This window comes from Dipodomys ordii, unplaced genomic scaffold, assembly GCF_000151885.1.
Source record: "Dipodomys ordii isolate 6190 unplaced genomic scaffold, Dord_2.0 Scaffold85, whole genome shotgun sequence".
NCBI lineage: Eukaryota > Metazoa > Chordata > Mammalia > Rodentia > Heteromyidae > Dipodomys > Dipodomys ordii.
The window spans coordinates 4,288,172-4,300,856 of record NW_012267301.1 but is presented as its reverse complement, the minus strand read 5'-3'; the positions used below and the strand labels follow the sequence as shown (position 1 = coordinate 4,300,856).

At 40.5% G+C, this 12,685-nt stretch overlaps 1 protein-coding gene across 1 annotated transcript in view; it reads right to left on the bottom strand.

The window, feature by feature from the left end:
* Htr4 (5-hydroxytryptamine (serotonin) receptor 4, G protein-coupled) overlaps window positions 1-12,685 on the bottom strand; it is a 223,922-nt gene that overhangs the window by 185,851 nt on the left and 25,386 nt on the right. The window contains exon 8 of the mRNA XM_013025489.1: window positions 93-228. Coding sequence (XP_012880943.1) covers window positions 93-228 — 136 coding nt within the window. The remainder of the gene's footprint in view (window positions 1-92; window positions 229-12,685) is intronic.

Sequence of the window (12,685 nt, the reverse complement as noted above, 5' to 3'; positions counted from 1 at the left end):
CGCCGTCCCGTCCCGCTGCCGCCCCCACCGGGCCGGGGTGGGGGGTGCGCCGGGCCGTGGGCGCGGAGACTGGGGAGCTGCGGCCACCTTACCCTCTGTGGGCAGGCCAGCACGTGGTCTCGCTGCCGGCCCCGGCGCTGCCCATGCCATGGGGGCAGGGTGCCAGCCTCACTGCGGGCTCCTGGGTGACCTTGGGCAACTCGGCCAACCTCTCAGGGTCCCCACTTCCTGGATTCAGAGATAAGAAGCACGTGTGCGGTGTCCGTGCCAGGGGAAATCCTTCCTGCCAGGCGCTGACTTCCTTCTCCACGCTTCTGACTCTTCAGGGGTAGTTTGACAGCTGGATTCAGGGTGAGCGCCCAAGCACTTGGGAGCCAGGCTTCCAAGTCCCCCCTACATACACACACGTACCCCAGCCCCCAGAAGCATTGTGTTCATTTATGCCCAAAGCCTTCCTAAGGGATCTGCCTCCTGACTCCCAGCCTGGCCACCTGCCACAGTCTCACTGGAGCAAGCCTCCATGCCCTGTCGGTAAAAATGGGACGGGTGCCCTCTGTGTTCAGTCACCGAAGTCTTCTGGGTGCCACTTTAGCCAGTGGTAGTGAGGAAATGCCAAGGAGGGAAAGCGTTTCCCTTCAGCACCTCTGACAAATCCCCAAATCCTAGGAGACAATAATCCCAGAGTTGAACAAGGAGTCAAGGGGAGAAACAGTCTTTCTTCATTCAAATAGGGGGCAGAGGAGAGTAGAGGCCCACAGAGACTTGCAGGGTGTGTGTGTGTGTGTGTGTGTGTGTGTGTGTGTAATTCATCACTCAAGGACCACTGAGGCTGGCCAGGAGCCTGGCATACGAAGAAGCCCCATGGACAGTGATGGTTCTCCGAAAGCAAGATTGTCTTAAACAAAATATTGAGACCCTTTTGTGTAACTAACAGGATAATTTAAAAAATGTGACATTGATCATGATGCATTATACTCACAAATTGATGTGTTGAATTGAAACGCCTTTGTACAACTAAAGATAATTTTAGAAAATGAAAAAGATTATATATATATATATATATATATATATATATTGCATTAAAATTATCAAGCTGGGTGTCATTGGTTCCTGCCTGTAATCCTGGCTACTCAGGAGACTCTGATCTGAGGATCATGGTTTGTAGCCAGTCCAGGGAAGAAAATTCCATGAGATTCTTTTTTTGTGTGTGTGTGTCCAGTTGTGGGGCCTGAACTCTGGGCCTGGGCTCTGTCCCTCAGCTCTTCAGCTCAAGGCTAGCGCTCTACCACTTGAGCCACAGCGCCACTTCTGGCTTTTTTCTTTTTGCTTATGTGGTGCTGAGGAATCGAACCCAGGGCCTCAGGCATGCAAGGCAAGAGCTCTACCACTGAGCCACCTTCCCAACCCCTCCATAGGATTCTTTTTTTTTTTTTTTTGTCGGTTGTGTGGCTTGAACTCTGGGCCTGGGCGCTGTCCCTCAGCTCTTCAGCTCAAGGCTAGCTCTCTACCACTTGAGCCACAGCACCACTTCCGGCTTTTTCCGCTTACATGGTGCTGAGGAATCGAACCCAGGGCACTCTACCACTGAGCCACCTTCCCAGCCCCTCCATGAGATTCTTATTTCCAGTAAACTACAAAAAAAGAAAATAAGGCAAAAAGAAAAAGAAAAAAGCTCAGGGATAGTGCCTGGGCCCAGAGTTCAAGCCCCAGAACTACACACACACACACACACACACACACACACACACATACACACTATCAGTACATCTCAAGTGAGACCAAAGTTTTCATGGTTCAATCATTCATCCCAGAAACCTGAGCCATCTTCTCATTTTCTCTCTCCTTTGATCTTCCTGTCTCTCATCTTTCCTCAGGCTGCACCTGTCTTTCCTGTGGAAGAATTCTCCTCTCCTTTTTACTGTAATGTCTTTTCCTTCTCTTCCCATATCATTCTCTCATCTTACCCAACTTTCCTTTTATTTGTGCCTGTATCTCTCAACCCCTCTCATCTCCATACTCCTTTCCCTGGTGTGTCTATCTCTTGAATCTGTACCTGTTTTCACTCTCTAAAGAAACTGTAGTTTATTTCTCTAATGATAAATAAGATCCACTCTCCTATTTCCCCATACCAAAAGCTTTCTCACACACATGGATGCTCAGAGTCTGAACCTTCTTTGTCACTAATCTTGTCTCCTCATTCTCTACTCAGCCATGTGCTGCTCTCTAGAGAATCAATTCCCACTCTGTCATTTACATCAGTCTCTCTTTTCTTAGTTCTAATCATACTGTTTCTGGTCTTCTAACTGGTCTCTTTCTGTTCAGCCAGCCCTCCTCACAAATATCACCTTAGTTTTCCTTATATAGATCCCCAAGATTTCTCTTTCCCTACACCACAAATGCTCCTGTAAGGCAAAGTAGTTTCCCAGAGATATCTATGTGTGAATCCTCAAAACCTGTGAATATGTTACCATACATGGCAAAAGAAACTCTTCAAATGTGTTAAGGATCTGAGACAGAATATTGTCTATTATTTAGGTTGGCCTTTAAAAAAAGGGAAGAAGAAGAAGAAGAAGAAGAAGAAGAAGAAGAAGAAGAAGAAGAAGAAGAAGAAGAAGAAGAAGAGGAGGAGAAGAAGAAGAAGAGGAGGAGGATGAGGAGGAAAGAGGAGGAGGAGGAGGAAAGAGGAGGAGGAAAGAGGAGGAGGAGGAGGAAGAGGAGGAGGAAGAGGAGGAGGAGGAAGAGGAGGAGGAAGAGGAGGAGGAAGAGGAGGAGGAGGAGGAAGAAGAAGAAGAAGCTGGACACTAGTGGATCAAACCTGTAATCCTAGTTAGTATTCAAGAGGCTGAGATCTGAGGTTTGTTATTCAAAGCCAGCTTGGGCAGAAAATTCCCCATGAGACTCTTATCTCCAATTAACCTCTCAAAAACCAGAAGTGGGGCTGTGGCTCCAAGTGGTAGAGTGCTAGCGTTGAGCAAAAGAACTCAGAGACAGTGCCAAGGCACTGAGTTCCAGCCACACAACCTACCTGCCCGCCCCCAGCCCCCCCCACACACAAGTAGAAAAAATCAAAATGGTAGGACACAAGAAGGATTTGACCAGCTGTCACAGGCTTTCAAGATGGAAGAAGGATGGATTTTCACTGATGGATCCTCAGCCAAAAATACAGACAATACTTAGAAGGGAAAAGAAACAGATTTTCCCTAAAGTAGTCAGAAAGGATTACAGCCCAGGTGATTCGCTGATTTTAACAGTGAGATCAGTGTCAGATTTTTAATTTGAATGAGGCAAGTATGCAGGACAAGATGGTAGAGCTATCAAAAATACCTGAAAGCAAGGCAGAATCAGGAGCTAAAAGAAATTACTGAGAGATGTAAATGTTTCATGTATGAATAAAATGTCACACTATAACAGTGCCCATTCCATTACAAGTTGCCCTTGGCAAAATAACTTTGGCTTTCCATCCTAAATTCTAAACAGTAAAGCAACACCAAAATGATATCGAGTGACTTTAATATATCGATATCGACTTTCTTTAAATACATTTCCTTAAATTATTTTTTTTCAAGAAAGTACATGCATCTCACACATCCTTTGTTTAGATCCAGATTGGCAATTTTAATAGATGAGTAATTTAGAGAATAGAAGGTAATTCTTTGACCAGAAAGAATTAAATGTCACAAGACCCTTGGTTATAAAGCTACTTTAAGCACATTGTCTCCATATTTGGATTTAAAATTACCAGATGATTTTAAACTAGATTTCCCTCCTTAATCTAGAAAGAAGAAATATAACTGGGTTGATGACCACTATTTTGAGTCACTTTAAACTCCCTCCCTCTGTATCTCAGAAAGTGTTCCTTTCCTTTTTTTCTATTTCTTCCTGCTCTGCTCTGCTTTACTAAGTATACCTCTGCTAAATCTCCACTTTTCATGAGTCCTTCTTGTGTGAAACTCCTCAGAATAATTTTGGTCATAGATTTCAAATTCTCATTTCAGTGATATAGAGTGTTGTGAGATAATAAATTTGTATTCATTTCAGTCATCAAGTAATTTTAAACCTCAGCAACACATTTCACTTTTAGTTACATAGTTTACTTTTGGAGGATCCAGTGCTTTATCTTGGTGTTAACAGTGACCAGACTTTCAGCTGTCTTAGCTGTACCCAAACCTCTCAGACCTCTTTTCTCCTAAATGTGAGCCAGTGCTCACAATACCCTCTCCTCTAGAAAGTCCCCTCTTAAATGATGCCAGCACAATCATTTCTCAACAACCATTAATTCCTTGGAGTTGCTTCTAATCTCTCCTTCCTTTGGTTTCCCAGAACCCTTTGTTTTTATTTCTCACATGTCCACTTTAAGTAAAATTCTCTAATGGGAGAGAAGAATAAGAGGACTTTAAATGAACAGATTAAAAGTGCTCTTGGCTCTCTGCATAATGTCTCAGTGCTTCTACTGAAGCTGTGACCACCACAGTCCTGTCTGTGCATTACAATGGGTCTGCAGGCCCATGAATTGCATCTCAAAGATGAAGCCTAATGTCACCTCTCTTTAGATCCCCACACCCCCATGCCAGACACACAGTAGGAATTCCCTATGTGTTTTTGAATAAATGGATGGATAGAGTAGGTACAAGTTCTGGTTGTATTGAACACACATGGTTATCAATACTGATGTTTTTCTTGCATCATCATTTCTATTTATTTGAGCTGGTTAAGAGAAACATTTCATCTGGTGTAATGTGGTTTTCTATGAGGATGTTTTCATGTATACCTTGAAGCACAGATGTTTTTGTTTGCTTCTTCTGGTTTTGCTGAAGAAGAAATTGATGATAAAGGGCTGTATTGATATCTACTGTTACTGGGAGTAAAAATATTCATTATAAACTTGTAGATTCTTGGCCCAGCAAAAATTCTGTTCCTTGAACTATATCTTAATGTAATGATCATTTTTATATAAAGATTAAACTAGAAGAAATTTCATTAGGATATTTTATAGTAATGAATAATAAGGAAGACTTTAAGTGGATACCAATGAACTAGTATGTACATAAACTATAACTATCTTTGGTAAGACACCATTCAGGTACAAAACACGAGTGTGTTAGTTGATATTTACTCTACAGAATGATATTTATAAATGTTTACATTCTTTTTATGCTCATAAAGTTTAAACTCTTACGCAATAAGCATATTTAAGAGTTAGTTTCAATTTATATAGATGGCAAAGCTTTTTAAGCCATCTCTGCTGTCAGCTTTCTGGGATAGGTCATTTGTCCCAGGGAAATCACTAGATAACCAGGAGCTATATATGTATCAAGGACCTGGCTCTGCCATCAAGAATACATACCATGCTGGGGGAGTCTATATTTCCCAGGTATGTTGGAGGTGAAGCTAGGAGAATAAAATGGAAGATGATAATTTGAGGAGAATCAAGGCCCGCTACCAGTCCCTACAATTTACCAGGCCTCATTCTGCCCAGTGAGGAAGCAGACCCTGCCTCTCTACCACGGTCCTCCTCTATGTCCATCTGAATTGGGCTGACAGGCCAGAAATACTGTTCAGAGAAGACAGAGGTCTTTGATTCTACTATTTCATGTATAATCTTGAGCATGTTTATGACTTTATATTATTCATTTCCTCTAAACTGTTTTTCTATTTGGGTCACTCATAGTACTCAGCTTATACATAGCAGCCTGCCAAACAGTAAGTCCATGGTATCAGCAGCAGACCATAAGGTTATCTTAAAAGGCTCTAAACTTGTTTTAAGCTTATTTTGTTTAGTGTTCCTTAGCTATATCTATATCTATAGTGTGTGTGTGTGTGTGTGTGTGTGTGTGTGTGTGTGTGTGTAAAAGAGAAGGAGCAAGAAAGACATAGAGAGAGAAGAAAGGGAAGGAAAGAATAAGATGAAAATTAAATTTCAAATTTAAATTACAGAAATAAATAATTGCCTCTCTTCAACTCCCAAAACTGAAGCATACTTTCCATCCACTTAAGAGCTGATAAAAATTTAAACAGTTGGACAAATAGTCTTAATGTAGCTGCAAGGGACCAGAAAGAGAGCGCAAATACTTTCCTTATGATATAGGCTAAGGATGCTGGCTTTATTTTAATAAACTCCACATGATAAATCAGGTTCTAGATCAAAATACTATGATACATATAGGCCATTGGGCCATTCACATGCATCCCAGTCTGCCTGATGGATAGTATGACAGGAAACAAATTCCAGTAAAATCTCTTCCAAATAAGACAGGAAATAGAGAAACATGGGTCTGCTGCCCAAGGTCCTGTTTATCCCTATTTTATCTTGAAGTGGTCCTCTTCTGCTCTCCGGAACCCAAATCAGACCCAGTAGGTCTGTCTTATCAGGTTGCTCAAACTCATTACCAGGGTGTCTGGGGAATGTTCCTCCTCCCCCAGCTCTAGTTGTGTTTCTCACCTGCGTAGGCCCAAGGGCCATGCTGACTTTCAGATTTGTGGTCCCAGGACCTTTTCATGTGCTAATTTCATGTACTTATTTTAAAATGCTTTCTCTTCCAGTTCAGTTTGAGTATTTCTTTTTTTAGTAAGTTTTTTATTGTGAAAATACTGCACAGAGGGGTTATAGATACATGAGCAAGGCAATGAGTACATTTCTTATCAAGCATTGTTGCCTTCTCCTTTGTTTTTCCCCTACCATCCCTCCCCTCCCACCTCCACAACTACACTTCCCCCCAACCCTGCCTAAATTCTAAAGTTTGTTTTTCAACATAGCATCTTGTACATATTGTTACAATGGGTCAACCTGTATCCTTATTTAAGCATTTTGTTTTTTTTCCTTCCCCTCCCCAAATTATACTGACATCAAATACAGTGAAAACAGGGGTTATACCCTGGGGGAGGAACATACAAAGCAACAAAAAAATCACATGGCACCTTATAAATATGTTAGAAACAATAGAAAGAAAAAACCACTTGTGTCCCTATCTTGGGGTTCATTTCGCTTAACTTCATCTTATCTGGTCATATGTACATAGCTTTTGACTTTTTCTACTTGTCCCTGACATATACTAGCTTTTGCAAATAAGGGAAAGCATGGGACCTAGCAAGTTTGAACCCTACTCCATTATTTTCTGTTCTAGCATTTGTTTACCTCATTCTGTAACTAGCTCATCTATGTGTTTTTTACTTCTTAAACATAAGCTGCTGGAGGAAGGAGATGTAGACTCAGAGAGAAGCTGGCTAAGATACAGAATCAACCAGATGCCCCTCAGTGGATGAATGGGTCCAAAAACTGTAGTGTAAATATACACAATGGAATTCTATGCTTCCATCAGAAAGAATGACTTCGTCCCATTTGTTAGGAAATGGAAAGACAGGAAAAAATATCATATTAAGTGAAGTAAGCCAGACCCAAAGAAATCTAGTCTCTAGGGTTTCCCTCATTTGTAATAATTAATCCTAGCAGAGGATCTCAACAGCTCAATAGCTATGTACATGACCATATAAGATGATACTAAGTGAAATAAGATATGGAAATGAGGGTTTTTTTTTTAATGTACTGTGAGAAGTTATTTCTTTTTTCTTTCATTTCCCCCCTCTTTGGTTTATTCCCCTGTTGTCACTGTTTTGATTTTGGTACCCTGTGTCTTGTATAAATGTTTATCTGATTTGGAGAGGCGAAGGGAAATGACAAAATGGTGAGACAAAGGAAAAAGGGTGAACCAATGCAACAGTGATACTCCCAAGACACTTCGTTGGAAATTAACTTTACAACTTGTGGGGGAGGAGAGTCAAGAGAGGAGGAAAAGTGGGAGAAAGTGATCGAGGGGTAACACTGTTCAACAAGAAATGTACTCATTTCCTTACTTACGTAACTGTAACCACTCTGTACCTCATCTTCACAATAAAATTAAATCTAATTTTAAAAAATGAGTAGATACTTGGTAAGAGTTGAATGGATAAAATTGTGAGCACATGGTGAATTAGAGTATCTGTCCTTGCTGGGAAATAGGAGCTGCCCAACAAACCCAGCTGTGCTTAGTGCCAGTGGCTCACGCCTGTAGTCCTAGCTAATCAGGAGGCTGAGATCTGAGGATCACGGTAAGGATCAGGCAAGGAAAGTCCATGAAACTCTTATCTTTAATTAGCCACCAGAAAACCAGAAGTGGAGCTGTGGCTCCTCAAAGTGGCAGAGTGCTAGCCTTGAACAAAAGAGCATAGGGACAGGGCCCACGCCCTGAGTTCATACACCACAACCACCACTGCCACCACCACCACCAAAACCAAAAGAACCCTAAGTGCTTAAGGAATAAAGACAACTGTACATCTACACGGGTGACCACAAGAAGATGTGGCTTGGAAAGAAATAGACCAAGGGCAGAAGGGTTGCAAATAGAGCAGGTGGTCAGGCAGGTGCAATCCTATGTCTGCATCTGGGAGATTAAGAAAGACCGAGGCTGTAGGCTGGCCTCAACTAGGAGACTGGGAACCAAAAGTTGGTCTATTTCAAAAGGAATGAACAGAACTGAGTAAGAGAGCAGAAGATCACCTCAATCCAAGATAGTGTGTTTATAATGACTTACTATCTGCCTCTACCTATGTTATAAACACACTGAATAGCCAACTGCCCCAAACAGCTGGGCACAGAGGCAGATAAAAGGCCTCAGAACCCTTATCAAAGCCCAGATAAGAGTCTCCCTTTCTGCTAGCTGTTCTTTGTCCTCTGGTATTGTTTTGTTTAATCTATTTAGGTTTTTAAAAGGCAGTTAACGAATTTATGATTTGTTATCAATAAAAATCAAATAAATGAATATTTAGTCCATCAGGAAGGAAAGCTAAAAAACAGTTTTCCACATCAGTAATTCTAGACAAGGACAGTCAAAGCCACTAGACAAACACCACGTAGTGTGACCTGATGGACAGGACTCAATGGAAATGTTACAATCTATTTATAACTGCACATGTTGTAAAACTCACTGTTTGGGGTGTGTAGGCCCATGGGTTCAGTCTGACAAACTGAAAATTTTATAAACATTTTCCCATTAAGAACATGGCAAAAGTGAACTTTAACATGGACAAGAATCCTTAGGGTAAACTTTAAATAATACATTGCATGAGGACTTTTTTTTTTTAACTAGCTTTGGCTACTATGAACAAATCCTCCATACTGTTTATCTCCCTCTTCTCCTAGAATTTCTTGTCCTGGAACATGGAAAAGTAGTCTTTAGGAGGGAAAGGTCCCAGTGGGAAGAGAAGAAAATGAGTAGACAGAGATTGGCTTTTGGCCTCAGACCTCTAGGCTGGTTTGAGCTTAGAGAGAATGCATAGCAATGGCTAGAATCCATAACAAGGCTGCATAGTGAGCAGCAGAGATAGAGCAGAAAAGGACAAGATGAGCATGGCTGACATATTTGGGGTTTGAGCGGATGTGGATGCCTCTAGGATCTCTTCCAGGTAATACGGTAACTCATAACATGATGGTTAGAATGATTGGAGTTATCATTTCATGTTTCAAGGAGCATGATGTGGAAAACTGGGGAAATGGCAAATATCCATTCTATTAGCATTGTAGTGATTTGGTCTGTGAGAAGCTCTGGGTTCAATCCTTCATGTTATAATGCATAAAAAGTTGGGATGCCTCTTTTCAAAGCACTCAGAACCAACTAGAGAAGATAAGATTGGGCACAAGTTCAACGCATACTGTGAAGGTTAATAAGGACAGCAAAGGTGGCAAATGGAGCTCATTATTAATATTGACATCATTTTATTGTGACATGGCAAGCATTTGTTGAGCATGTATTATTCAGTAGTCATTACATTACAGATTTTATATGAAATTAAGCTTAGGTAAGTGTCATAGCAACTCAGAGGATGAGAAACTATTTTGCTTTCACATAGTTAAAAGTTTGAACACAGAAACATGAAGGAACTTGATCCTGACACAACACAGTTATTAGACAGGAGCAGAGCCAAGATGAGAATTCAGGTTGTCTTGCCATAAGCTACCAAGGGAGGAAAGTTTCAACAATAAGAGCAGTGCAAAACAACATTAATGGCTGCTTACATTAAATGCATCAGTCACTTAACTATCTCCTGCTCTGCAGAACTTTCCATGCAGAAGGAAACAATATATTTATGCTGCATGTCTAGTGCATAAGAAAGAGGAACAGAGGCCAGGATGATATAGAGAAGTATAACTCAGCTTGATGTAAGACTGTCTCCACATTTGGAGTGTCTAGCACTGTAGATGCCAACACACAGGAATCTGGCAGGAATGCTGAAGCAAGAACTTCCTTCTTCAGGTGCATGATTCAGACTACCTCTGCTCCACCCCCCATCGCTGCCAACACCTTGATTTTCTGATGCTAAGACACCAACCGTTCAGTCTATTGGTGAGCTTCTCCTCTGGCTAACACTTAAATGTCAGGTGTTCTCTTTGTGCTTTTCACCCTCTACAAATCCCCATTCCATTTCATTAATGGTGCTTGCTTTTAATGATCACGTGTAAGCTATTGAGTTCCACATTTTACACCTTAGTCCAGAATCCTTTGCTGTGCTCCATACCCATGTCTTGAATGCTAGCTATCCATGGTGACCAGGCACACATCTGTAATGCCAGCGATTCTAGAGGCAGAGGCAGGATGATCTCAAATACAAGAACAGTCCTGTCTCCTCACAAAGGTAAAGAAAGGGACTGTTTCAAGTAAATAAATGAATAAGTAAGTAACTAAATAAATAATTTAATTAATGGCAAGTGGTAAAGCACTTGCATATTAGGTTTGAGGACCAAAATTTACATGCAAGAGAGAAAAAAAAGGAAAGAAAGGAGAGGAAAAGAACAGGGGAAAAAAGAAAGAAGAGAGAAAATGAGAGGAAGGGGAGGAAGAGAGAGAAAGAGAATGTAAGAGAGAAAGAAAGAAGAAAGAAAGGCAAAGAGAAGAAGGAAGGAATTTTGTTTAATTTAGTGTGGCTGGCATGGACATGAAATTGCTAGGGGAATGTAAACAAGTTGGTTGGTTTAACTAGTTCTAAGGTCTTCAAGAACTTACAAAATGGTAAAGATATTTGGTGGAAGCTAAAAACACACCATTTGAACTCACTTGGCATCTCTGTGTCTTTTATTACCTACAGGAGAAGAATTACCATCTGGGCATCCAGGAATGATATTTATAATATCACAATGATTAAAATGTCATTTTCTAATTTTAAAATTCTATAACCAACTTATGGGTATTTGAAAAAGACTTCACTAGTGTAACAGAACAGAATGTACAATTCTCAATCCCAACATTATAAAAACAATGGTACAACTGGCAGAGAAATTGGGAAGTAGAGATGGGAAGATGTGATGAACAGCTGAAGACACTTGAATGTCTTCATCATGCAAAATACAAGTGAAGAATACAATGCAAGGTGCTCATCCCCTTTGGTAATGGAATGAGCAATGAAATGAAGGTTTTATTCTGCCATTTAGAGTTGCAAAAGTAATGCAGAAAGTAAACAATGTGATATCAGGGTGTTAGTAAACTAGGGAAGTGAATGAATATCTATGAAAGCAGGTTACATTACAAGAGGGAAGTAAATCCTTAAGTATTTTCATGCAATTTCAATGTGGTCATATCACCTATATCCCAGACACTTTGTGCTTTATAGAAGATAACCCATTGCCAGTCTTAAATTAATCAACATATTCTAACTAATTTTCCTACTCATTAATTTCTGCATAAAGAAGTACTCTAAGTTGGGCCAATAATATAAAAAAAAACTTCTGCTTAGAATTCTTGGAAGAAAACAATTTTTCTCTCCTTGAAAAAAGATAGTAAAATGTGCCCCTTATTCTCTGAAATATGTTATTAAATGAAATGATACAGACATCTCTTAAATTCTAGAGAGAAACAGTCTGGGACTAAAACTCTCACAAGAAAGGAATAAGCAAGAGAATCTTTGAAGTATGGAACCAAAATCTTGATGCTGTTAAAAGATCAAACTGTACCTGAACCTAGAGACAACTCTTAAACAGAAATAAGGTCTAATGTGATTTTCCTGTGTCTATACAATATTCATCTCCCATATTTGTCCAGTGATAAATGACTACATCTCTTTCTCCTTGGCTGGGTTTTGACTAACTGAATTTAAGCAGACAAGAGGCTTAGGAAGAGGAACTTGAGTTTAAGACATTGCTTTAAGTAAATGATTCTGGGCAATATTTACAAAATACTATTGAGAAAAAAGTGGGATTGCATTACAATTGTAAAATAAATACAGTACTGGAATTTTAAAAATTCCCCTGAGGGCCAGGCCCCAGGATCTCATGCATATAACCCTAGCTGAGATCTCAGAAGGCTGAGATCTGAGGATTGCAATTTGAAGTCAGCTGCAGTTGAAAAGTCCCCAAGACTCTGATCCCCAATTAACCACTGAAAAAGCCAGAAGTGGAGCTGTGGCTAAGGTGGTAGACCACTACCCTTGAGTAAAAAACTTCAAGGACAGCACACAAGCCATGAGATCAAGCTCTCTAGGGCCAACAGAGAGACAGAGAGACAGAGAGGCAGAGAGACAGAGAGACAGAGAGAGAGAAAGAGAGAAGACCACTAGCTTTGAGTTAAGAAATGGAAAGACTTGGAAAAAATTATATTAAGTGAAGTAAGCCAGGCCCAAAGAAACATAGGTCCCATGGTTTCCCTTATTTGCAATAACTAGTATA